At 41.0% G+C, this 23256-nt stretch overlaps 2 protein-coding genes across 2 annotated transcripts; both read right to left on the bottom strand.

Moving 5' to 3' along the window:
* Positions 1-216: 216 nt before the first annotated feature.
* Positions 217-9174, bottom strand: LOC108665727. The gene is made up of 14 exons (XM_018152519.2): positions 8365-9174; positions 7692-7836; positions 6819-7080; positions 5835-5963; positions 5475-5656; positions 4985-5113; positions 4392-4649; positions 4272-4297; positions 3910-4015; positions 3071-3198; positions 2531-2688; positions 2119-2340; positions 1641-1774; positions 217-1383 (listed from the first exon to the last, which is right to left on the bottom strand). The coding sequence occupies exons 1-14, from the start codon at positions 8385-8387 to the stop codon at positions 1210-1212; spliced, it is 2076 nt and encodes a 691-aa protein (XP_018008008.2). The 5' UTR covers positions 8388-9174; the 3' UTR covers positions 217-1209.
* A 2147-nt stretch (positions 9175-11321) lies between these two features.
* On the bottom strand, positions 11322-17835 carry LOC108665725 (trypsin-1). Its single transcript, XM_018152517.1, has 7 exons — positions 17663-17835; positions 16914-17245; positions 16088-16188; positions 15509-15659; positions 12533-12673; positions 12080-12141; positions 11322-11520 (listed from the first exon to the last, which is right to left on the bottom strand). The coding sequence occupies exons 1-7, from the start codon at positions 17718-17720 to the stop codon at positions 11322-11324; spliced, it is 1044 nt and encodes a 347-aa protein (XP_018008006.1). The 5' UTR covers positions 17721-17835.
* Between the last annotated feature and the right edge of the window lie 5421 nt (positions 17836-23256).

Below are 23256 nucleotides of genomic sequence, written 5' to 3'. Positions count from 1 at the left end.
ATCTCTATGGCAGGAAGCATTTTATGATTGCTGTGTTTTGAAAATTGTGCGTTAAAAACACGTAACTTGTGTGCACTCATCAAACCTCCATTAAAATAATAAAGAAAATATGCATTTCGCCATAGCTTCCATCACAGACTCGAAACCGAAAGAAAAATATGAGGAATTTTACTCCTTACTCAGATCGAGGGCAAGAAGAAGGTGAAGAAGATATGCTTTCGTTTAGAGAGGACGTGAATTTATTATTAGAAGTTGTTCGGAGGATAATACGGACAATAAAACAGTTTGACATACTGTCATGTTTTTTATATATTAATAAAAGTTAGTCTTCGATGGCAAATAAGCTTGTTTAGACACGTGTAGTTAATGGCCAGAGAATATTATAGGTAGATACATTGAGGTCTGTCTATACGGAAAGGATCTTTCCGGTAACATAGAGAATCAATTGAAAATAGTAGGCCAGTATAAAGACGATGTTCATAGCCATCCTACAGAATTCTTTATTCGATTTAAATTTAAATGTCAAAAGTATGACATAATATCTATTCATTAGAGGTTCAATGTAGATTATTCAGAGGATTTATTCAGTGGATTATTTTCCCGGACTCTTCACTCCGTGCATCGAAGTAAATCCTGATAACATACAAAAGACAAACCTGGACATTCAGAGAATGAGGTAAGAGATTCACAGACGATATCCGACTTTCAGAGGGCGAGGTCCCATATTCAGAGGTCGACGTCCGACATTCAGAAGGAGAGGTCAGAAATTCAGAGAGTGAGGTCCGACATTCAGAAAGCAAGGTCGCACATTCATATGTTGACGTTCGAAATTCAGAAGAAGAGGTCAGAAATTCAGTGGTTGACATACGACATTCAAAAGGCGAGGACCGACGTTCAGAGGACGAGGTCGGACATTCATAGGGCAAGATCCGACATTCATAGGGCAAGATCCGACATTCAGAAGACGAGCTCGGACATTCAGAGGGCGAGGTCCGGCATTCAGAGGGCGATGCCAGAAATTCAGAGAGCGAGGTCCGACGTTCAGAGGGCGAGATCCAACATTTAGAAGACGAGGTCAAACATTCAGAAGACGAGGTTAAACATTCAGAAGACGAGGTCGGACATTCAGAGGGCGAGGCCCGACATTCAGAAGGCAAGATCCAACATTTAGAAGACGAGGTCCAACATTCAGAAGATGAGGTCGGACGTTTAGAGGACGAGGTCGGATCTGTGCGTGGCAAGTTTGACGAAGGGGCCAAAGACGAGCCTCATCTGCTCGGCCCCAAACTGGCCGTAGACGAAGATCTGGTCCGACGAGACGCCCAGTGAGCGCAGCGAGTGAAGGCACGACACGACCATCGTGGGGCCCCCGCACAGCACGATCTGGGGACCGAAAGGGCCAATGATAACGTGGGGCCATGTATTATGGAGGCACAATAAACAATTCTGCGCACATGATTAGCAGAGTTTATTCGTCCTTAAAAATCGTTAAATCGACATGTGGTGCAGTTGGGCTCACGACTTTCTTTTGAATGCAGATCATATAAAAACCCCGCAACAACTAATCCCCGATAGTTTCAACGAGCTTTCTAAGTCCAGGATACTATGAAACACTAATTAGTTGAGTTAATTAGAATGACCTTGTGTTTATGTGAAGGAACGGTCCTGTCCACAGCGGCGTTCAGCAGGGCGGTGTCGATGAAACCCTCCCCCTCTTCCCAGTTCTCCGGCACCTCCCCCAGCGTGTGGTCGATGCTCAGCCGCTCGTCCCGGACTGATGGAATACACAAACCATAAACTTTTGTGTCAATAACATGGATAAAAATAAGTTCATGGTTTAAATTAAATTTATTTACTTCCTTTAATAACTTCATACCTTATATCACGACTCACAGATTTCTTGCTGAGCATTTCTAAAGATAAAATGTTTGCCCAAGCCCTTCTCGTCATGACTGTATTAACATGTCAACACACAATGTGGTTTTTCATTAATGAACACATACATGAGTTGAATAAAGTAAAACACGTATTAGCATTAGTTCATTATGCCTTGAACTTTATAAATAAATTTCAGGCTCCGTTTCTCGCCATTATGAAGCATCGAACGCTTGCCCTCACCGGCGTAGCCATCAAGCTCTTCCCTGTAGAGGATCTCGTCGTAGTTGTCCGAATAATAGACGAGTTTGACCCGCGTAGTGTCCTCCGCGTCCTCCATGATGGACCGGATGAGTTGCAGGCCCGGGGTGATGCCCCCACCGGAGGCCAGGATGGTCAGCACTGCCAAGCTCCTGGGCACGTACTCGAAGCCCCCACAGGGACCCCGGAACTCGACCAAGTCACCTGACGCCGAGGGGGGGAGGGGGGCTAGTTCATTTCGGTCAGGTATGCTTTGAGGAGTTGCAAGAAGAATAATTGGAGATAATTAAATGTAGTATGCACAGAAATGGAGATAATTATAAATTCAATTAGTTAGTATTTGGTTACGGTGGATCTGTGGCTGACCAGCATTTGTGCCTTAAGAGAGTAAAACATTTCTCAAAGTCCTGGTCCTGGTGGGGATGGTTGGGACATGTCCCGCTCTCCTCCAGCGCCACCTCGGCGCTCAGCTGCTCCACCAATTTCTTCTTCTGCGTCACGCTCATCTTGCCGAGCTCGTGGTGGATCTTGCGCTCGTCCACCTTTTGTTCCCTGGTGTAAAATTTTGGGGGTTGTATTATATCGATGAAAAATTGCTTGTTTCGACGGAAAAACTATCGACGAGTGGCAACGTAATAGCCATAGTTATTAAAACATCAAATGTTCGTCATGTAATATCCTTAGTTATTTCGTAATATCGGTCTTCGGCCAGTTAGGCCTAAAAAGAATCCCAGAAACATCATCTTCGCTCCCCTGTCAACCTCGGTGCATTCATTGCTCCATTCAAAATAAGACGTTATATATGAGTTATTAAACAATATAAATATATATATATATTTTCTAACAAATTCGCGTTACACTGATGTATATCTGCCACTAATAATAGTTCAACTGCAACCATATTTAACTGTAAAAAGTGTTTAATTAGCCGCACAAGTAATCGACTGCGTCTGGGCCGAGTAGACTCATCTTGCCGATCGCCTGGCGCAGAACTTCGTTACTGGGCGCCATAACCCAGCCTGCCAGGCCGTCCCTCAGCAGGCGTTCCAGGCCAAGATCAGTCTGCCATTAAAAAATATCAATCGTTAATAGATGCTTCAATATCAATAGAGGTGGAGCTCGAAAAGGATTTTTAGAGCTACGGTCCTGTGTTTTTGTCTCTAAATTGTTTTCTGTTCTATGTCAAGCTATATTTCCTGGCCAGAGAGCTGCCTGAATTTTAGCGAGCCGAAAAATGGAAATGTTCATTGAAATGTTCATGCATTTAGTTGTGAATATCAAGATCATTTGAATCTGACCTCATTACTCAAGTTATATTATAGCCTCATCTTTCAGGTCGGTTTTTATTCTCCGATCGGTGAAGAGAAGCTTTAAAGTGAAGTGCATTGTAGTTCTGCTGTAAATTAGATAGAGGAAAATAATAGCAAATATGTATCAACTGCATGTGTGATTATCGTGAAGATCTAAAATCACAACAGGCAATTCGATTGCGGGACTCCTCAGATAAATGACTGATAAGGAAACTTTATAACCAGTTAGTGGACAGACTCTGCGAGGCTGCAGACATGAAATTCGTTGTATGGATGATAATATAAAATTGAGTATATAACCGATATGTTTCTAAATGCCCACTACCGCCTGCTGCATGCAGCATCTCACCTTGTATCCACTACCGCCTGCTGCATGCAGCATCTCACCTTGTACCCACTACCACCTGCTGCATGCAGCATCTCACCTTGTACCCACTACCGCCTGCTGCATGAAGCATCTCACCTTGTATCCACTACCGCCTGCTGCATGCAGCATCATCTTGGACACCTCTTCAACATTGCTCGCTGCGCGCAGTCTCAGCTGCTGGAGCCAGGAAAGGAATGCAGTTCTGTGTAGAACGGAACAAAGAATTAACATGAAACTGACAATAATTCTTCATAGTAGTAAGTTACATGAAGAAGCAAGCGGATTTGCTTCGCCGAAGACTGGTTGTTGGCTGGTCTTAGCCTATATGTCTGCGAAAATCTCAATTGACCGTTAATTGGTAATCATAAGCCTGATTTGTTATTTAGTGGAAATCTTGAGCGATTGTTTTCCTTTACAAGCAATAATTATTTTTGTTTAGGATATATTTGGTCAGATCCCTGGGCAAGTGGTCCAAGTTCCGGTGCTTGTCCGAGAACTATCCCTTACCTTGCCAAGTGGTCCACGTCCCGGTGCTTGTCCCAGCAACTATCCCTACGAGTGCCACTAGTCCCCAACACCCACCTGTATGGTGGGGTAGTCCCACAAGTCCCACTAGTCCCCCAACACCCACCTGTATGGTGGGGTAGTCCCACAAGTCCCCCAAGTCCCCCAAGACCCACCTGTATGGTGGGGTAGTCACAAACTCTCATGCCCATGTCGGCGTGGGCTTTGCGCGTCACGTGTTTCTTGGTGAGGTCGATGCAGGCGAGCGCGATGCCGCTCCAGCACGCGGAGGAGCACAGCAGGAAGAAGGGGTCGACGCACTCGTCGTTGCTCTGTTAAAAATGCATATCCTCAATTGTAAAAAAAATTCATGTGCATCTTTTTAGAATTTGATTTATTTTGTCTGAATTGTTCACTAAACATTAATTTTTGGTGTGTAGATTTTGATACACTATTTTATATAATTTGTCAGCGTATGGTGGAGAAAGAGATTGGCATTGACCATTGATGCCGAAAGATAACCCAAGATTTTCACAAAATGTAATACACGGATTATTATCAATCCTGGTTGGTTAATTTTTATGACGCCATCGATCGGTGGGAGTAAACTGATTTAAAATATAAATTGCATTATGATTAAATGACTGGGGGATCATTAGTACGTTACCCTGATGCCGTCTCCGTATGGTCCGATGAGGCGGTCGGTGCTGAAGGTGCCCTCGACGATCATCGGTCCAGACTGGTTACCGTGCATGCCGAGTGCCTGCCAGTCGTCGGTGTTGGCGCGTATTTCGTCCTGGGATTAAGAGCAAAATTATGCAGGGTAAAAACGGACGAAAGTACCAGCAAACTTTAAATTTGGTTCGTCGGAATTTGATCATAGAATGATTCGGCCGCATTCCTTTCGTGACTTGGAATTTTACGCATCAAAACATTAAAATAACTCACTTGATAGGTTCGTGCGGGTCATAATCGAACAAATTTTTCTTCCTTCACGCGCTGAGCGATTTGGTTTAGTCTCATCCTGTATTTAATGTCGAAACAACTAATAGGATTTTAAGTAATCATCGACAATGGTGCGCTCTTTATTCATAGTCGTCAATGACTGCAATAAGTGTTCACCCTATACTATATAATATAGTATCACTTCATCGGACCTTGTAGATGAGGAAGCACGTTGTATCCGCATAGTTCCTCTTGAACTCCGGAGACACGGTCTGGATAGCATACCAATCTGCACAGCCAGCGGATGTCGCCCAAGATCCGTACTTCAGGAGTTTAATGCTGTGCTCGTCAACGAAGCGGGACTTCGACGACAAAGGAAACCAGAAGTGGCCGCCTGTAAGGCAACCATTAATGAAAAAAAAATGAATGTAATGCAACCATCTAAAATACAACCACTAGAGGACGCCACAAATACCATCACAAGTGACTCTATGAAATGTTTTTTAAAGTGACTACCTGAAAAGCAACGAAAGAAAACACTCAAGGTTCAATAATTTTCACTGTGCCCTCACCAGTGGCGGGGTCAGAGTACGAGAGGGTACCCACAAGCCTCTCTTTGTCAAGGCGCTGCAGAAGGTCGGTAATGTGCTTGTTGCCATGGTGACGTAACAGCAAAACTGACGTCGCCGCCAAGTGCATCGCTGCATAGAAGAACCTTCAGTAAGTAAGTGTAAATGAGTGAGTAATAAAATTTATTAACCGAGAAAGGAAGAGTCAGACTTGACATACTGTAGACCGTGGCCGTAGAAGAGCAGCCGTAACATTAGACCTACTGTAGACCATGGCCGTAGAAGGGCAGCCGTAACACTAGACCTACTGTAGACCGTGGCCGTAGAAGGGAAGCCAAAACACTAGACTTACTGTAGACCGTGGCCGTAGAAGGACAGCCACAACACTAGACCTACTGTAGACCGTGGCCGTAGAAGGGCAGGCGTAACACTATACCTACTGTAGACCATGGCCGTAGAAGGGCAGCCGTAACACTAGATCTACTGTAGACCTGTCTCTTATACACATCTAGATGTGTATAAGAGACAGCAGTTGACTGTTATAGTTTGATTATAATGAATTTAGTTCGTTGTATTGAACGTCATGGTTTGAGTAAGGCGGATTGATACGATGAATAAAGTATGACGAATTATTTCACGCATCAAAGTAGCTATGAAAAACTTTTTTACGTAGTTAAACTTTGCTTTCAGTTACTTATTGCGNCTGTTGTTTGTTGTCGTACGTCTGGTCGCAGTGAACCTGAGGAACGATCTCATGTGGACTGTTGTCGTACGTCTGGTCGCAGTGCACCTGAGGAACGATATCGTGTGAATTATTGTCGTACGTCTGGTCGCAGTGAACCTGAGTAACGATCTCATGTGAACTGTTGTCGTACGTCTGGTCGCAGTGAACCTGAGGAACGATATCATGTGAACTGTTGTCGTACGTCTGGTCGCAGTGAACCTGAGGAACGATCTCATGTGAACTGTTGTCGTACGTCTAGTCGCAGTGAACCTGAAGAACGAAATCATGTGAAATGTTGTCGTACGTCTGGTCGCAGTGCACCTGAGGTACGATCTCATGTTGTCTGTTGTCGTACGTCTGGTCGTAGTGAACCTGAGGAACGATATCATGTGAAGTGTTGTCGTACGTCTGGTCGCAGTACGCCTTAGGTACGATCTCATGTTGACTGTTGTCGTACATCTGGTCGCAGTGCACATGAGAGACGATCTTATATGAAGTGTTGTCGTACGTCTGGTCGCAGTGCACCTGAGAGACGTTCTTATATGAAGTGTTGTCGTACGTCGGGTCGCATTCGACCTGAGGGACGATGCTATGTGAACTATTTTCGTACGTCTGGGTGCAGTCGGCCTGAGGTACGATCTCGGGTGAACTGTTAATGTACGATTGGTTGCAATGAGCCTTAGGGACGATCACACGAGAACCGTTGTCGTATGTCTGATTGCAGTGGACCTGAGGTGCGATCTCATATGAACTGTTGTACGTTTGGTCTGTGTCGGCCTGAGGGACGATCTCATTTACAATCTCGGAGAAAAACATTAAGTAGGTTCAGGTTAGCTGCAAGTGAGTCATACGCACGTCATCTGCGAGCTTTCTCGTCGTGTGGGTTGACTTTTTCTTCATCTGTTGCCTGATTTTAGACAGAGTCTTAGTTACATTCATCGAATGGGGCTTGCTTTCCCTCGATGCGTGTGTACCAATTTGGTTTGGTCGAGCTCATTTCATTGTGTTTTTGACCACTAAATGAGATCTAAATTATTTTGTTCATTTGAGCTTTACTCATCGCATTAGGTTCGATTTGACACGCTGCGCGTTACTCACCGCATGAGGTCTGATTTTACTCGTTAAGTGTTACTCACCGCATGAGGTCTGATCTTGAGCCTGCAGACCTCAATGAGGTCGTCCCTGAGCCTCTTCTGGCGCTCGCTCAGACCCCAGTCAGGGTCGTAGTCCGAGGACAGACCCCAGAACTCCCCCTTGCCCCACCGCTTGCTGGGCCCCACCCTGCCCCCATCAACAAAGTGTTATGTTCGCCAAATCTTCCTTGGCAGCGAATAAAGCGATAATAAAGCAAATCATATCCATGACAGGGCAAAAGCACGATTCAATAACTGCGCTCCTTTATTAAGAAAGACTCGAAGCATTACGGCCATAAAAACCTAACTTATTCTTTGATATCATCGGCGTTTATAGTTGGTGTAATCATGGTTTTGCTGAATAATTTGGAACCATCAGGAATTTTTTTCATCAGTTAAGGATGCCACGGGCAGTGATTTTTTATACAATGGTAAGCTAATTTGCTTCCATCTCTGATATGCAAGCTCTGATCGCTAACAGCAAGTTCACATACAATGAGCATATCATGAATAGGACTATTATTGTGCAAGCAAAAATTTTTAATTATGAGAGTAATTATTATCTAATCTTCAGTTACAATGCCATTGTCGCCATCTTTAAATTTTTAAGTAAATCTGTCATCAATGTTAGACAGCACCTAAAAATATGCAACAATTCAACCTCAAGCGTCCTCACCATCCATTCGTCGGAGCTGTCATGGCGTCTGAGAGGACAGATTCCTGTAAAACACACTTTATCTCAGAATTAAATCGAAGTAAAAATGATTTGATTTATAAAAAAACGTAATTAAATTCTTACGAACGAATATGGAATTGCAGAAAGTCGGGTGATCTTTTGTATATTTGATTGAGTGTCACGTTTTTGGGTGGCTCAAGCAGACATAGTAAATATACTTGCGTTCTTCAAGAGCGTTTCCGCAAACCTTCAGTTTCGTGATATTATTGCAGAAATGTTCATGTTAAAAATGAATGAATGTCAAAAATAAATATAAGAAAATAAAGGCATTTTTGTTCGAATTGTACTGTAATGTTACGAGTTTGACGAAGATCTTTCTAATGTTCGCTATGATATTTATTTATTGGTCTGACTATCGTGTAATATATTGCTTGGCTATATCATTAGCATGGTTATGGGGTTTTACTTCTTGCACTGTGAACAGTTGCTAGAGGGCGATTCGGTTACGGATATTTTTTAAATCTTCAGTAAAGTGACTATTATTGATGCTACTGATGCTGCCACTCTTAGAATTAAAAGGATGGGAATAAAAGAAAATTTCAAGCATTTGAAATTCCGTTTCACGATTATCGAATTTAAACCAATTTAGTTTCTTTTCACCGAGACTTGGCGTCACAACTGTGGAACACAAAACTTCTAAACAAAGTATTTTTTATATATTTTTACAATTAAATTTCTTTACTTCCCAGGTTTAAAGGAAATTCTGTGCTCAGTTAGACCTCGTAGAAGCGGTCCAACTGACGCAACAGGAGACCCAGCAACAACTGCTTGGCACTCACGTCAGTTAGCACTCGTCCTGCGCCCGGCCTTGAGAGGGGGTGTGGCCTCCGGGACCCATCTGTTGCGGTTCCTTGCATCCTTGAAGGAACCAGCCACGGAGAACAGGATTTATGTTAGGCGCCAGGCTACCCAAAGTCAACAGGTTTTCGTGTCGTCTGTACTCTACATGTACAGCACTCGATCGAAGTCCAAAGATGGCGGAGTAACAAGTGTTAAGAACAAGAAAATAACTGCGACTCACTTTACACGCTTCATTTTATCGAATTTGCCGGCTTGACTTCTTGATAAAGAAGTTAAAGACATCAGGATTGTGATGTGACATCATAAAATATAATGTCACATCACATCATATCATATAATGTCACATCACATCATATCACATAATGTCACATCTCGCTTCGAAAGACATCAGGGATGTGATTTGTTAGCAGAGACGAGCAGAGTAAAGCAGAGTAGAATAGAGCAAATTAGAGCAGAGTAGAGCAGAATAGAGCGGAGTAAAGCAGAATAGAACAGAGCAGAGGAGAGCATATTAGATCAGAGTAGAGCGGAATAGAGCGGTGTAGAGCAGAATATAGAGCGGAATAGAGCAGAATAGAGTAGAGCAGAGTAGAACAGAATAGAGCAGAGTAGAGCAGAGTAGAGCAGAGTAGAGCAGAGCAGAGCAGAGCAAACTCTTATTCGGTAAGTACCACGAAATGATGAATCACTGCAAGATTTTCGTTTTTATATCCGCAATTAATTTAGCATATCTAACGAGCTTGTACGTAATTACTCAGGAGACGCCGTGCCTGTAGTTCTCTCGTTATTTATTAACAAACATTAGAATTCAATGTAATAACCGCTAACAAATATTACATCCAAGCATGGCTCACTTCGGGGGAGTGCACTTCTCAGCTTCAAAATAATGTACTGATAGATTTTTTATTTTGTACCTCGGGGATTGTGAGAGCAGCCAAAAATATTTAACAAGCACCATTATTTGAGATGCCTAATTATTATTACTAATATTATTATTAATAATTTGCCAAATTATTATTAATAATATTTGCCTTATTTCATGCCAAATTTGGTTGTTAGTAGTAATTCCTGTAGTAATTTAAAATTTATTGTCTTTGGAAATATAGCGAAAAAAGTAAAGCCTCAAAAATTAACATAAATTAGAAAATTGTTGAATAATCTCTGTACGTAAGCAATAATAGTAATTTCTCTAAACCTAAGCACACCTGTGAAATGATTTGAACTTGACGACGCGATTCTGGTTTAATTATGAAGTTTTTTAAACGTGAGTGAGAATTAAAGGGAGAGTGCATAGAAATGTTTTATTTAGGATTAAAGTCCAGACTAAGAGGTTTCGCAATAATAATATATTAATGCACTCGATTACCCTGGATCATTGAGAAAAATATCTAAAATAGTTTGCTAAATTTAATACTTTTTTCTTTCGCGGCTACTTTAAATAAAGCTAGACACAAGATCTCCAACGATCAAATTTATTCCATAAATTTATTCACACGAAATAAATGCGAGAAATGTGCATAAAAATACGGGAACATTTCACATATATGCATTTAAATACATTTTGAAATATCCATCGTTGTAATAATCGACACATCGAGGATAGAAGACAATCCTGATGTGCTGCTGCTCTTTAAAACATTTAAACTTTTTTTTTAACATATTGATGAACATTTAAGCTCTTCCCTAAATTCCTCGTTAGAACCTTTATGACAAGGAATTCTTTAATAATAATAAACCCTAATAATAATAAATTATTTAAATCGAAACCTTAATAATAAAAAATTTCTCGTTAACAAACAAATTAATAACAATAAATTCATTATCAAACATTCAACAATAATAAATTCCTATTAAGAACACCTTAATTATAATAAATTCCTTTTAAACACCGTAGGAAGATTAAATCTGTTTATGGTCTCGGCAATCCAGGCGTTGTAGTGGTAGATGCTGGTGTACAGACCAGGCTACTGGTTCCCAATGGTGTTGATAATCCAGGCATTGTAGTGGTAGATGCTGGTGTACAGACCAGGCTACTGGTTCCCAATGGTGTTGATAATCCAGGCGTTGTAGTGGTAGATGCTGGTGTACAGACCAGGCTACTGGTTCCCAATGGTGTTGATAATCCAGGTGTTGTAGTGGTAGATGCTGGTGTAGACCCCTGGGTTGCCCCTACCACACCCTATCCCCCAGGAGACCAGGCCGGTCAAGTAAGAACCACATTCCAAAGGTCCCCCTTCGTCCCCCTGGCAGAAGTCGCCCCCCGCCGCCGCCCCCGCGCAGATCATCGAAGTTCTCCTAAAATTGGGCAGTTCAACTAATTAACGAGAATATGTATCACGTAGTTAATATTTGTGCCTAGCTATATGCATTGACTTGGTTAATGTTTGTGGCTACCTAGATGTATTCACGTAGTTAATATTTATATCTACCTATATGTATTCACGTAGTTAATATTTATGTCTATCTAAAATCTAGATGTATTCACGTAGTTAATATAGATGTCCATCTAGATGTATTTGAACACGTAGTTAATATTTATGTCTATCTAGAAGTATCCACGTAGTTAATGTTTATGTCCATCTAGATGTATTCACGTAGTTAATATTTACCATCTAGATGTATTCACGTAGTTAATATTTATGCCAATCTAGATGTATTCACGTAGTTAATATATGTCTCTCTAGATGTATTGACGTAGTTAATATTTATGTCTAGCTAGGTGTATTCACGTAGTTAATATTGCTAAAACCGCAGACGTCTCAATCGCCTAATATTCATCAAACTACTGTTTTTGAAAAATTAGGTATTTTACACATTCTAGAGCACTGAGGCCATTATTCAGCTATGGACTCACTCAAAGTCTTGCACACCGTAGGCGTTCTCGCAGGTCTTATCATCGAGCACCGTCATAGAGACCTGCTCAAAGAACCATTTTTATAATAACTGATAAAATAAGTATACATGAAAAACAGGTAAAACTGAAAGAAAGTTACTTTTAAATATGAATAAGAATGAACTTTTTCTAGTGAAGAAAGGCAACGTAAAAGCTGTGGAGAGTGTAACAATTCAAAACAATTCAAATGATGTTAATGTCCATCTTCATGAGGACATGACCTGCCTTCATGAGAACATGACCCACCTTCATGAGGACATGACCCACCTTCATGAGGACATGACCTGCCTTCATGAGGACATGACCTGCCTTCATGAGGACATGACCCACTTTCATGAGGACATGACTTGCCTTCATAAGGACATGACTCACCTTCATAAGGACATGACTCACCTTCATGAGGACATGACCCACCTTCAGAAGGACGTCGGAGTAGTCGCCGTTCTCCTCGGTGCTCCCCCATCCTGAGGTGACGCAGGAGGCGCCCACGAAGGCGTCCTGCGGCGTCAGGAGGATGCTGGCAACCCGCTCGTCAAGCATGAATGGCGTCTCCATCTGACCAAAACTTTTTTGTAATTGCGGATTTCGAGGAACTTTGTGTAGATTAAACAAAATATTTATTATATTTTAATAAAATTTTACCAAGTTCAACTTTGTTTTACATTTTCCTTTCTAAGAGAAATTTGTATTGATCTACTTTACAATCCATAAGTGAATTCGTAATTATTGTGCGGTAAACTATAAGAAAACAAGTTTGAGTTTTCGGATCTTATCAGTTTTCGATAATTTCAACAGGGAATTTCATTCTTGATTGATATTTCATCTTCCATGAAGTTATACGTCACGGTGAAGTTATAAACGTCGCGGTGAAGTTATAAACGTGGCGGTGATGTTATAAACGTCGCGGTGAAGTTACAAGCGTCGCTGTTAAGTTATAAACGTCGCAGTGATGTTTTAAACGTCACGGTGAAGTTGTAAACGTCGCGGTAAAGTTATAAACGTCGCGGTGAAGTTATAAACGCCGCGGTGAAGTTGTAAACGTCGCGGTGAAGTTATAAACGGCGCGGTGAAGTTCTAAACGTCGTGGTGAAGTTATAAACGTCGCGGTGAAGTTATAAACGTTACAGTGAGGTTATAAACGTCGCGGTGATTTTGGAAACGTCGCGGTGAAGTTATAAACGGCGCGTTGAAGTTATATAAACGTCGCGGTGAAATTATAAATGTCGAGGTGAAGTTATGAACGTCGCAGTGAAGTTATAAACGTCGCGGTGAAGTTATGAACGTCGCGGTGAAGTTATAAACGTCGCAGTGGAGTTATAAACGTCGCAGTGAAGTTATAAGCGTCGCGATGAAGTTGTAAATGTTGCGGTAAAGTTATAAACGTCGCGGTGAAATTATAAACGTCGAGGTGAAGTTATGAACGTCGCAGTGAAGTTATAAACGTCGCAGTGAAGTTATAAGCGTCGCGATGAAGTTGTAAACGTTGCGGTGAAGTTATAAACGTCGCGGTTAAGTTACAAACGTCGCGATGAAGTTGTAAACGTCGCGTTTAAGTTATAAACGTCGCGGTGAAGTTATAAACGTCGCAGTAAAGTTATAAACGTCACGGTGAAGTTATTAACGTCGCAGTGAAGTTATAAACGTCGCGGTGAAGTTACAAGCGTCGCGGTGAAGTTATAAACGTCGCAGCGAAGTTTATAACTTCACCGCGACGTTTATAACTTCACTGCGACGTTTATAACTTCACCGCGACGTTTATAACTTTACTGCAACGTTTATAACTTCACTGCGACGTTTATAACTTCACCGCGCCGTTTATAACTTCACCGCGACGTTTACCACTTCATCGCGACGTTTGTAACTTCACCGAGTCGCGGTGAAGTTCTAAACGTCGCGGTGAAGTTATAAACGTCATGGTGAAGTGTTATAAACATCGCGGTGAAGTTATAAATGTCGCAGTGAAGTTCTACACATCGCAGTGATCGAAAGTCTAAACGTCGCGGTGAAGTTCTAAACGTCGCGGTGAAGTTATACACGTCGCGGGGGAAGTTATAAACGTCGCGGTGAAGTTATAAACGTCACAGTAAGGTTATTAACGTCGCGGTGAAGTTATAAACGCCGCGGTGAAGTTATAAACGTCGCAGTGAAGTTATAAGCGTCGCGATGAAGTGGTAAACGTCGCGGTGAAGTTATAAACGGCGCGGTGAAGTTATAAACGTCGCGGTGAAGTTGTAAACGTCACGGTGAAGTTGTAAACGTCACGGTGAAGTTGTAAACGTCACGATGAAGCTATAAACGTCACAGTGAGGTTATAAATGTCACGGTGAAGTTGTAAACGTCACGGTGAAGTTATAAACGTCACGGTGAAGTTGTAAACGTCACGGTGAAGTTGTAAACATCGCGGTGAAGTTATAAGCGTCGCGGTGAAGTTGTAAACGTCACGGTGAAGTTGTAAACGTCACGGTGAAATTATAAGCGTCGCGGTGAAGTTATAAACGTCGCAGTGAAGTTATAAACGTCGCGGTGAAGTTATAAACGACGCGGTGAAGTTATAAACATCGCGGTGAAGTTATAAATGTCGCAGTGAAATTCTAAACGTCGCAGCGAAGTTCTAAACGTCGCGGTGAAGTTTTAAACATCGCGGTGAAGTTATAAACGGCGCGGTGAAGTTGTAAACGGCGCGGTGAAATTATAAACGTCACGGTGAAGTTGTAAACGTCGCGGTGAAGTTATCAACGGCGCGGTGAAGTTATAAACGTCGCGGTGATGTTATAAACATCAGGTGAAGTTATAAATGTCGCGGTGAAGTTATAAACGGTGCATCGAAGTTATAAAGGTCGCGGTGATATTATGAACATCGCGGTGAAGTTGTAAACGTCGCGGTGAAGTTATAAACGTCGCAGTGATGTTATAAACGTCGCAGTTAAGTTATGAACGTCGCGGTGAAGTTATAAACGTCGCGGTGAAGTTATAAACGTCGCGGTGAAGTTCTAAACGCCACGGTGAAGTTATAAACGTCACAGTGAAGTTATAAACGTCACGGTGAAGTTATAAACGTCACAGAGAAGTTATAAACGTCACTGTGAAGTTATAAACGTCAGGGTGAAGTTATGAACGTCGCGGTGAAGTTACAAACGTCGCGGTGAAGTTATAAACGTCGCGGTGGAGTTATAAACGTCACGGTGAAGTTATAAACGTCACAGTGAAGATATAAACGTCACTGTGAAGGTATAAACGTCAGGGTGAAGTTATAAACGTCGCGGTGAAGTTATAAACGTCGCGGTGAAGTTATAAACGTCACGGTGAAGTTATAAACGTCACGGTGAAGTTATAAACGTCACGGTGAAGTTATAAACGTCGCGGTAAAGTTATAGACGTCGTTGAACGCACCCTGAGGAGAGCGATGTCGTTCATCTGCGGCGTGTCGACGACGTACTCAGGGTGCACGGTGATGGACCTGACGTTGCGCACCTGCTGCCAAATAGACGTCTGGGAGAGCGCCCAGACGCCGGCCACCACCTGCAGGCTGCTCTCTGTTTGGCTGCAACAAGAGTGATAAATTATAATCACGGGACGGTGAAATTATGAACATGGGAGGGTGAAATTTTAATAACGGAAGGGTGAAATAATAATCATGGAACGGCGAAATTATAGTCACGGGAGGGTGAAATTATAGTCACGGGAGGGTGAAATTATAATCACGGGAGGGTGAAATTATATTCACGGGAGGGTGAAATAATAATCACGGGACGGTGAAATTATAGTCACGGGAGGGACACCAGTGAGCAATGGACAGGACGATGTATCAGTGGATAGAACTAAGTATCAGCATCTAGAACGACGTACCAGCGGAAAGAACGACGTACCAGTAGACAGAAGGACGTGCCAGTAGACAAAACGACGTACCAGTGGACAGAACGACGTACCAGTGGACTGTTATTCGTCGTACCAGCGGATAAATCGACGTACCTGGAGACGCACTGCGCGGCGGTGACGACGTACTGCGCGTTCAGGATGGCACCGCCGCAGATGTGGCTGCTCCCGAACAAATCCATCACTTGGATGCTCACCTTCAGCGAGAAATTTCAGTTATTACTTATTTGCATTCATGTTATTATGCGTTGGAAAATTTACGTGTTTGTGGATGTTTTTGAAGCATAGAACTGCGAATATTATAAGAAGCGCGCTCCCAAACGTCTCACAGCTCGGGATATTACCGGGAAGCGACCGAGTTATCGGGATTTGATAACAAGAGACGGGATATCGGAATTGTGGTAGCGAGATTCTCAGACTTTGATAACGGGAGCGGTATTCCCGGACTTCGATAACGGGAGCGGTATTCCCGGACTTTGATAACGGGAGCGGTATTCCCGGACTTTGATAACGGTAGCGGTATTCCCGGACTTTAATAACGGGAGCGGTATTCCCGGACATTGATAACGGGAGCGGTATTCCCGGACTTTGATAACGGGACCGGTTTTCCTGGACTTTCATAACGGGAGCGGTATTCCCGGACCTTGATTCAGACAGCATTATCCTCTGATAAAAGAAATTGCATATCTCGACCTAAGACGGCATCTGAAGTCATGTATAAATCATCGAGTAGAGACAAATTCAGCACCCATGCATAGCGGCCTCTGACAAAACATGATTCTTGGCGCATTTCTAAACGATGCTGAGCATTTAAAATATTATCATAGTACTGTTAAGTAATAGATTTAATGGCGATGTTATGTGTATAAGGAACATTTAGATATTTAGATTAGGTGCGTGACTGTTCTTGCTTTGGACTTACCTGGTACGGAAACTCTCCAGGATCTGTTTGGTTACCACCGACAATCTTAGGGACCATTGAGATGTTAGGGACCATTGCAATGTTAGGGACCATTGCAATGTCTGATGCGTCGACATCAGGTTCCATTTTATTCAACGTGTCCATATTTTGTAGCCCTGATTCGCGGGATTCATAAACGTGTTCATAAAATTCAGGTTGAGCGAGGTTCAATTCTTGGCTTGGGTGAGATTCATCGCTGTGTTTTGAGGGTTCGAAACTCTTCTCGTATCGGGCGCCTCGTGTGGCTTGAGTTTTTATAATTTCTTGTGTAGCTTCATCAGGCGCCGGTAGACCTTAAAAGATGTGAAATTTACGGAAATAATTATGTTTTTACCGATTAAGAAATACTTTTTTTCTCATACGAAGCGTGATTGAGAAGTTTATTATAAATGTACGATGGGAAGTATTGCCAATGACTCTGATATTATTTTAATTAATGTTTGTTCAAATGATCTCCATCTCTTACACTGAGTACAAACTATCAACAAAAAATGAAATAAATTCTTGAAAAAGATTAATTTTTTATTCGACAAGATACCGAGAGTAATATTGAGTTAGATACCATGCAGAGTTTTGAACGGGAACTCATTGCTCTTTTAATGATGAGAAATTTGTTTTTAAAGTTTAATTAGATCATGCATAAGTCATCCTGGTGAATGAATCATGTATACTATTGCGGCATTCATTTCATTCATCGGGGAATATCTTACCAGCAACTGAAGTCGCCAGGACGAGTATAAGCGTCTGAAGTGTTGTAATGTTGACCATCGTGACAGCTTGCGTTTTGTACTTGCTATTAGTTGTTAAAAATGCACAATTTGAAAGTAATAAATAATGATGAATAATCTGATAGCAGCAATAGTTATTTCCGTGTTAGCTTAATCGTCGAACTCCTGCATATAAAGGGGAATTGGTTCAGAACATTCGTTGAAAAGCCGCACTCAGATAAATTAATGGCTCATATTGTCCAAATAATGACATTCAATCTTAGCTCAACACGAGCAAAGAGCGGACGTAGCACTTATGTGCCTAGGTCTAACTGAGTTAAAATGACCCATACGAAGACAAAAAGAGCATCTCTATTTGGACAATATCTCCTTATATTTCTGAGTGTAAGTAAATTATATGTCACACCAAGTCTAATAGACTCCGGTGTCTAGACTCTGATGTCTTAACTATTGAACTAGCTAGCCATCCTTGCCATACACATCACGTCCATAAATACCTGCCTATTTCCCAAACTATTTCTATTAAAGCAAAACGTTACTGATATTAACTAATTATCAACAAAATATCTAATTTCAATTTATTAACGAAATGCGCTACTAATATTCTTTAATAAAATACTTCACCGTTATTAACGATTTATTGATGAATTATGTGACTAATATTTGATACAACATTTAACATAACATAACATAACAACATAACATAACAACATAACATAACATAACATAACATAACAACATAACATAACATAACAACATAACATAACATAACATAACATAACATAACATAACATAACATAACATAACATAACACAACATAACATAACATAACATAACATAACATAACATAACATAACATAACGTAGTGATGTCGGCGCTGCAGTGTAGGCCTGATGTGGCCTGTCGCCGATTCTTTTCCTTTTCGTGCCTTGTTCACAGAAGATCTAAAATCGTGTCATTAGACCGGATCTTTCTTAGGACTGAATCTGAACTTTCTTTTGAGCTGATAACTTCTAATTTTTAAGAACCAAATGACGCTTTCGCCATCCCGAAAATTTGCGACGTTTGTTTGCGAGATGCAGTTTTACTATGAATAAAACTATTAGATCTATTTCACTATGATAATTGAACATTATTGGTACCTCAATAGGCGTCTAAATTAAGTTTTTCCTAACCGGATAACACCTTATATATTAAGAAACAATCTATATATTATTTAATGCGTCTATTTTTACGTCCGTAAACTATGCACTTTTAAACTATTTGTGCACAATAAATAAACGATAACAAAGTAATCTAAATCTACCACCTTCGAACCCTGGCCGCATCTAACTGGTCATTTGACCTTTATACTTCTGAAGGTAAACATGTTTTTATTGCGTGGGAACCGCCATATGAATGGTGACGCGCACAAGCGTGGGAAGAAAACAATGATGAAGGCGGCACGTGCCATGACAGGGAAGAGTATACGCACTCTCAAACATGCATGGGTAATATTGTCTAAATTGTGACACATTCTCAACCCCAGCACGAGTTAAGAGCAGACGTAGCAGCTTGTGGATACGTTTAGCAGCCTCGGCAACGTCCTTTCGCCGAAGCAATTTACGTCAAGATGACCCACACAAGTGTAAAAAAGTGTATCGCTATTTGGACAATGTCTCACACATATGCATATCTTACCATAAGTTAGTTACCAGGTCCCGACGGCGCCAGTAATGGCGCCAGATAATCGGTGGCTCCAACTTGGGAATGCCACGAATGTTTGATGGACAGAACTGAGTCCATTGCTATCAGGACTCGGGAGTAAACAAACATTAGAAGACAAATGAAGCTTGTAGCTAATTAGAACCCAGTCAAACTTGATAGGCATTTTGACTGGTTTCATGTCACTTCAATTTATACATTGCGCAACTTAGAAAATTACAGACTGGTGGGCTTTTTTTTTTTGTTTGTTTGGTGGGAAGCGTTTGGTGTGTAAGCGAGCAAAGGGAACGCGCCAGGTGATTGGAGTGAGACTTTCAGAAACTTGACAGCCTCATGGCAGCCGATGCTTATACACATAACATTCCAGTACATGATCTTACTTGGATGCATCCAGCACTTCTGCATGAGAGTTTAATAACTAAGAAAACGGCAGGAAGATTTACCATAATTTCGTTGAAAACGTTTCAAAAAGGGTACATAAGCAGAGTGGATGACAAGACAAGAGATCAGCATGCAGAGGAGATGACAGAACAAGAGATCAGAAGAGGGGATGATAAAACAAGAGATCAGCAGAGGGGATGACAGAACAAGAGGTCAGCAGAGGGGATGACAAAACAAGGGATCAACAGAGGGGATAACAAAACAAGAGATCAGCAGAGGAGATAACAAAACAAAAGATCAGCAGAGGGGATAACAAAACAAGAGATCAGCAGAGGGGATGACAAAACAAGGGATCAGCAGAGGGGATAACAAAACAAGAGATCAGCAGAGGGGATGACAAAACAAGAGATTAACAGAGGGGAGAACAAAACAAGAGATCAGCAGAGGGGATAACAAAACAAGAGATCAGCAGAGGGGATGACAAAACAAGAGATTAACAGAGGGGAGAACAAAACAAGAGATCAGCAGAGGGGATAACAAAACAAGAGATCAGCAGAGGGGATGACAAAACAAGGGGTGCATGTGCATTATCTGCGGATCAAAGGAAAAAAGCGGTGTCGAAGAAGCGGACATCATTATTTACATAATATTGAAATCATGTAGGGTAACATGGGGCAGCGAGCCCACTGCGGGTCATTGGCCCATAGCGGGTTTCTCGCTAAGTATTGCAGATATTGGTCCGTGTTTTCTACCGCCGGTCGACAGTTTCACTGGGGAGAAGTGTACGGATTTACGTTTTGCTAAGTGTTTGCGTTATTAAGATATTTGTGGATAACTATTTCAGCCTAGATAAAGGTTTTGTTTGCTGCTAATAAAACTGTTATTGATTACTGTAGATGAAGCTTTTGAAATTACTGTGAATTATATTTGAAAGTAATATCTATAGGGATAATTTTGAGATCAAGTTTAGACTATTCGCTTTTAAAATAAAATGTTGACACGATATAAATTGAAAGGATACCTAGTGGGGGCAACGGGCCCACGCGTGTCACGGACCAAAGCGCCCATGGGGAAGTCTTGTGTTATACATCATTAGATTTGTCTCAATGACCTTTTCAAAACTATGACTAGCTTTTGAATTACCAATCACACTTCATATTGCATAATTTTTCGATTTGCCGCCTCAAGGCAGCAGGTTTAGTTTTAGTTATGCGTATTTATGACCCCTTATCGAGTTATTGACTCTTGCCTTGCCAAAAGTAGATTTCAGTCAACACCAATGAGCCGAAAGTTGATGAGTATTTATGGTGTTGGCTGAAATCACGATTAGGTACGAATTATCTGCACATATTATCTGGATTATGGGCAAAACTGGAACGAAGTTTTTTTTTGCTGATTAACTAAATATATTTTTTCTAGTCATGAATACATTTTTTCATGTCAGGACGAGTTTTTTATCGCAAGGATATATTCTTCAAGTCAAGGATATATATTTTTATGTCAATGAAATATTTTTCTTCACGTCAGTGATAGATTTTTTTAAGCCAAGGGTATATTTTTTCATGTTAAGGATATGATTTTTTGAATTGTTAATAAATGAATGAATGTCATATTTTTTAATACATTTTTTCTTATTTTTAACTGTAAAGTGTTGTTTTATAATTTTTAAACGAAAATTATGCAATTGCGGTAAAGGGACCAAGGGTGGGCGCCTTGCCCCAAGCCCATGGGCCTTTTGCCCTAGGGGTGGGGCAATGGGCCCATTTTTACACTTTTTACAAAATGGTGTTTCATCAAAAATTGAATAACTCTATAGGCGTCTAATTCACAACATACATTCCTCATTAGTTGTACCTTTAAACAAAACAAAGAACCACCTCAAATCAATTAAAACTTCATAAAAAATTTTGTTTAAAAATGGGGGGGGGGGGGGCGCTGCCCCATGTTGCCCTATAATTAAGCGACAAATTACTGAACATATAGTACACGATCTAAAAAAATTTAAATTACGGTGCAATTTTTGAGCTTAACTCGTTTTTCAAATTTCTAATCTTTGCGATTTGATATACTAACCTTTTCAAGTACACATCAGTGAAATTGCAATAGAATCAAATTACAAGTATTATACAATGTTAATTGTTATTTATATATTGCATTCATTAGTAAAATACACATCAAATTCAAATTGCTTTAAAAATAATAATCACCATTTGCAGGTATGTGTAAAGAACTTTTCGCTTCTAGAGAACCGGGCTCAGCCAATAAGAATGTTTTTATTAAACACTATGAAATAGCTTCTAAATGCTACAATTGAGAAGCTAAAGTTGTATTACATTGGTTAATTCTTATTTAAACTTTGAGTTGTCGCTTCAATTTATACGCTTCGTAACTACGCACAGAGTGCTGCCGCTGTCGCCTCTCAGCCCCGACAGAGTGAGGCGCGACAGCTGACCGACCAGCTGAGATCTGCTAAATACCATGCACCTGTCAGCTCTTTAGATTAGTTCTCAAGAAACAAAAGTTCACCAGAAAATTTTTGTTCGAGAATAAAATTCTGTGAAATTTTTCTCATTGAATTTTACATTGTTTATGGACGGTGTTTGCCGAGTAATCGTGCCCAGGTATACTGGTAAGACGATGGCGAGATTATTTACAAATGGGTTCATGTACCGTACTTCGTCACGGTTGTACATGAATTTATACTGTTCGTTTAGAAATACATTCCTGCATTAATTATCCAAGTCATTGGAGCAGAGCAGGGCTTCAAGAATAACTGGCGAAGATTTATGGCCAATGGCTGAAAAATCCATCCGTACATTTGATAGAAATCATTTAGTAATTGTTGGTGAGCTACCAATGGAATTTACTACATGATAATAAACATTTACTATTTACTAACAGACATTTGCTGCATAATAAACAGATAACTGCAGTGTTGCAATAACTATGTGTAAATAATTCGAAAACAAAAATAAATATAATGAAGCGTCGGCTGCAAAATGACATTGACGTGCAATTTGTTGTCATTATAAACATTTATGTATATACTCTCGGATATTTTCACTGAATTAGTCATCGCGCGTGAATTCATTCACCGCCTTAGACATAAAATTGTCACTTGAAAAATAAACGTATTTTGCGGCGAAACATTCATAGATTAGAAGACCAATATCATGACTGCGAGCTACGCTACGGACATGATACTTTTGTTAATGCAGTCATGAATGTAGACCATGCTACATATACCTGATATTTATATAAGTGAATGTAGTTTTGCTGTTTAAGTTGGCTCGTATTTAGGGCGTGGTGACCCTGAAAAGAAGCATTCAGGCCTTCATATCGGCTCGCCAGGCGTCACGTATGCGTTTATGTTAGTTGGAGACGAGGGAAGCAAGGTCAGGTATGAGTGAAATTAGGGCAGGGACAACAGAGGAAGATACTGTAAGTTGAGGGTAAGATTAAAAACAGAGGCAGACAAATTTGCAGTTAAT

This window comes from Hyalella azteca, unplaced genomic scaffold, assembly GCF_000764305.2.
Source record: "Hyalella azteca isolate HAZT.00-mixed unplaced genomic scaffold, Hazt_2.0.2 contig6469, whole genome shotgun sequence".
In the NCBI taxonomy this organism is placed as follows: domain Eukaryota; kingdom Metazoa; phylum Arthropoda; class Malacostraca; order Amphipoda; family Hyalellidae; genus Hyalella; species Hyalella azteca.
Note: the sequence above shows the minus strand (reverse complement) of the source record. Positions and strands in the feature narration are given on the sequence as shown.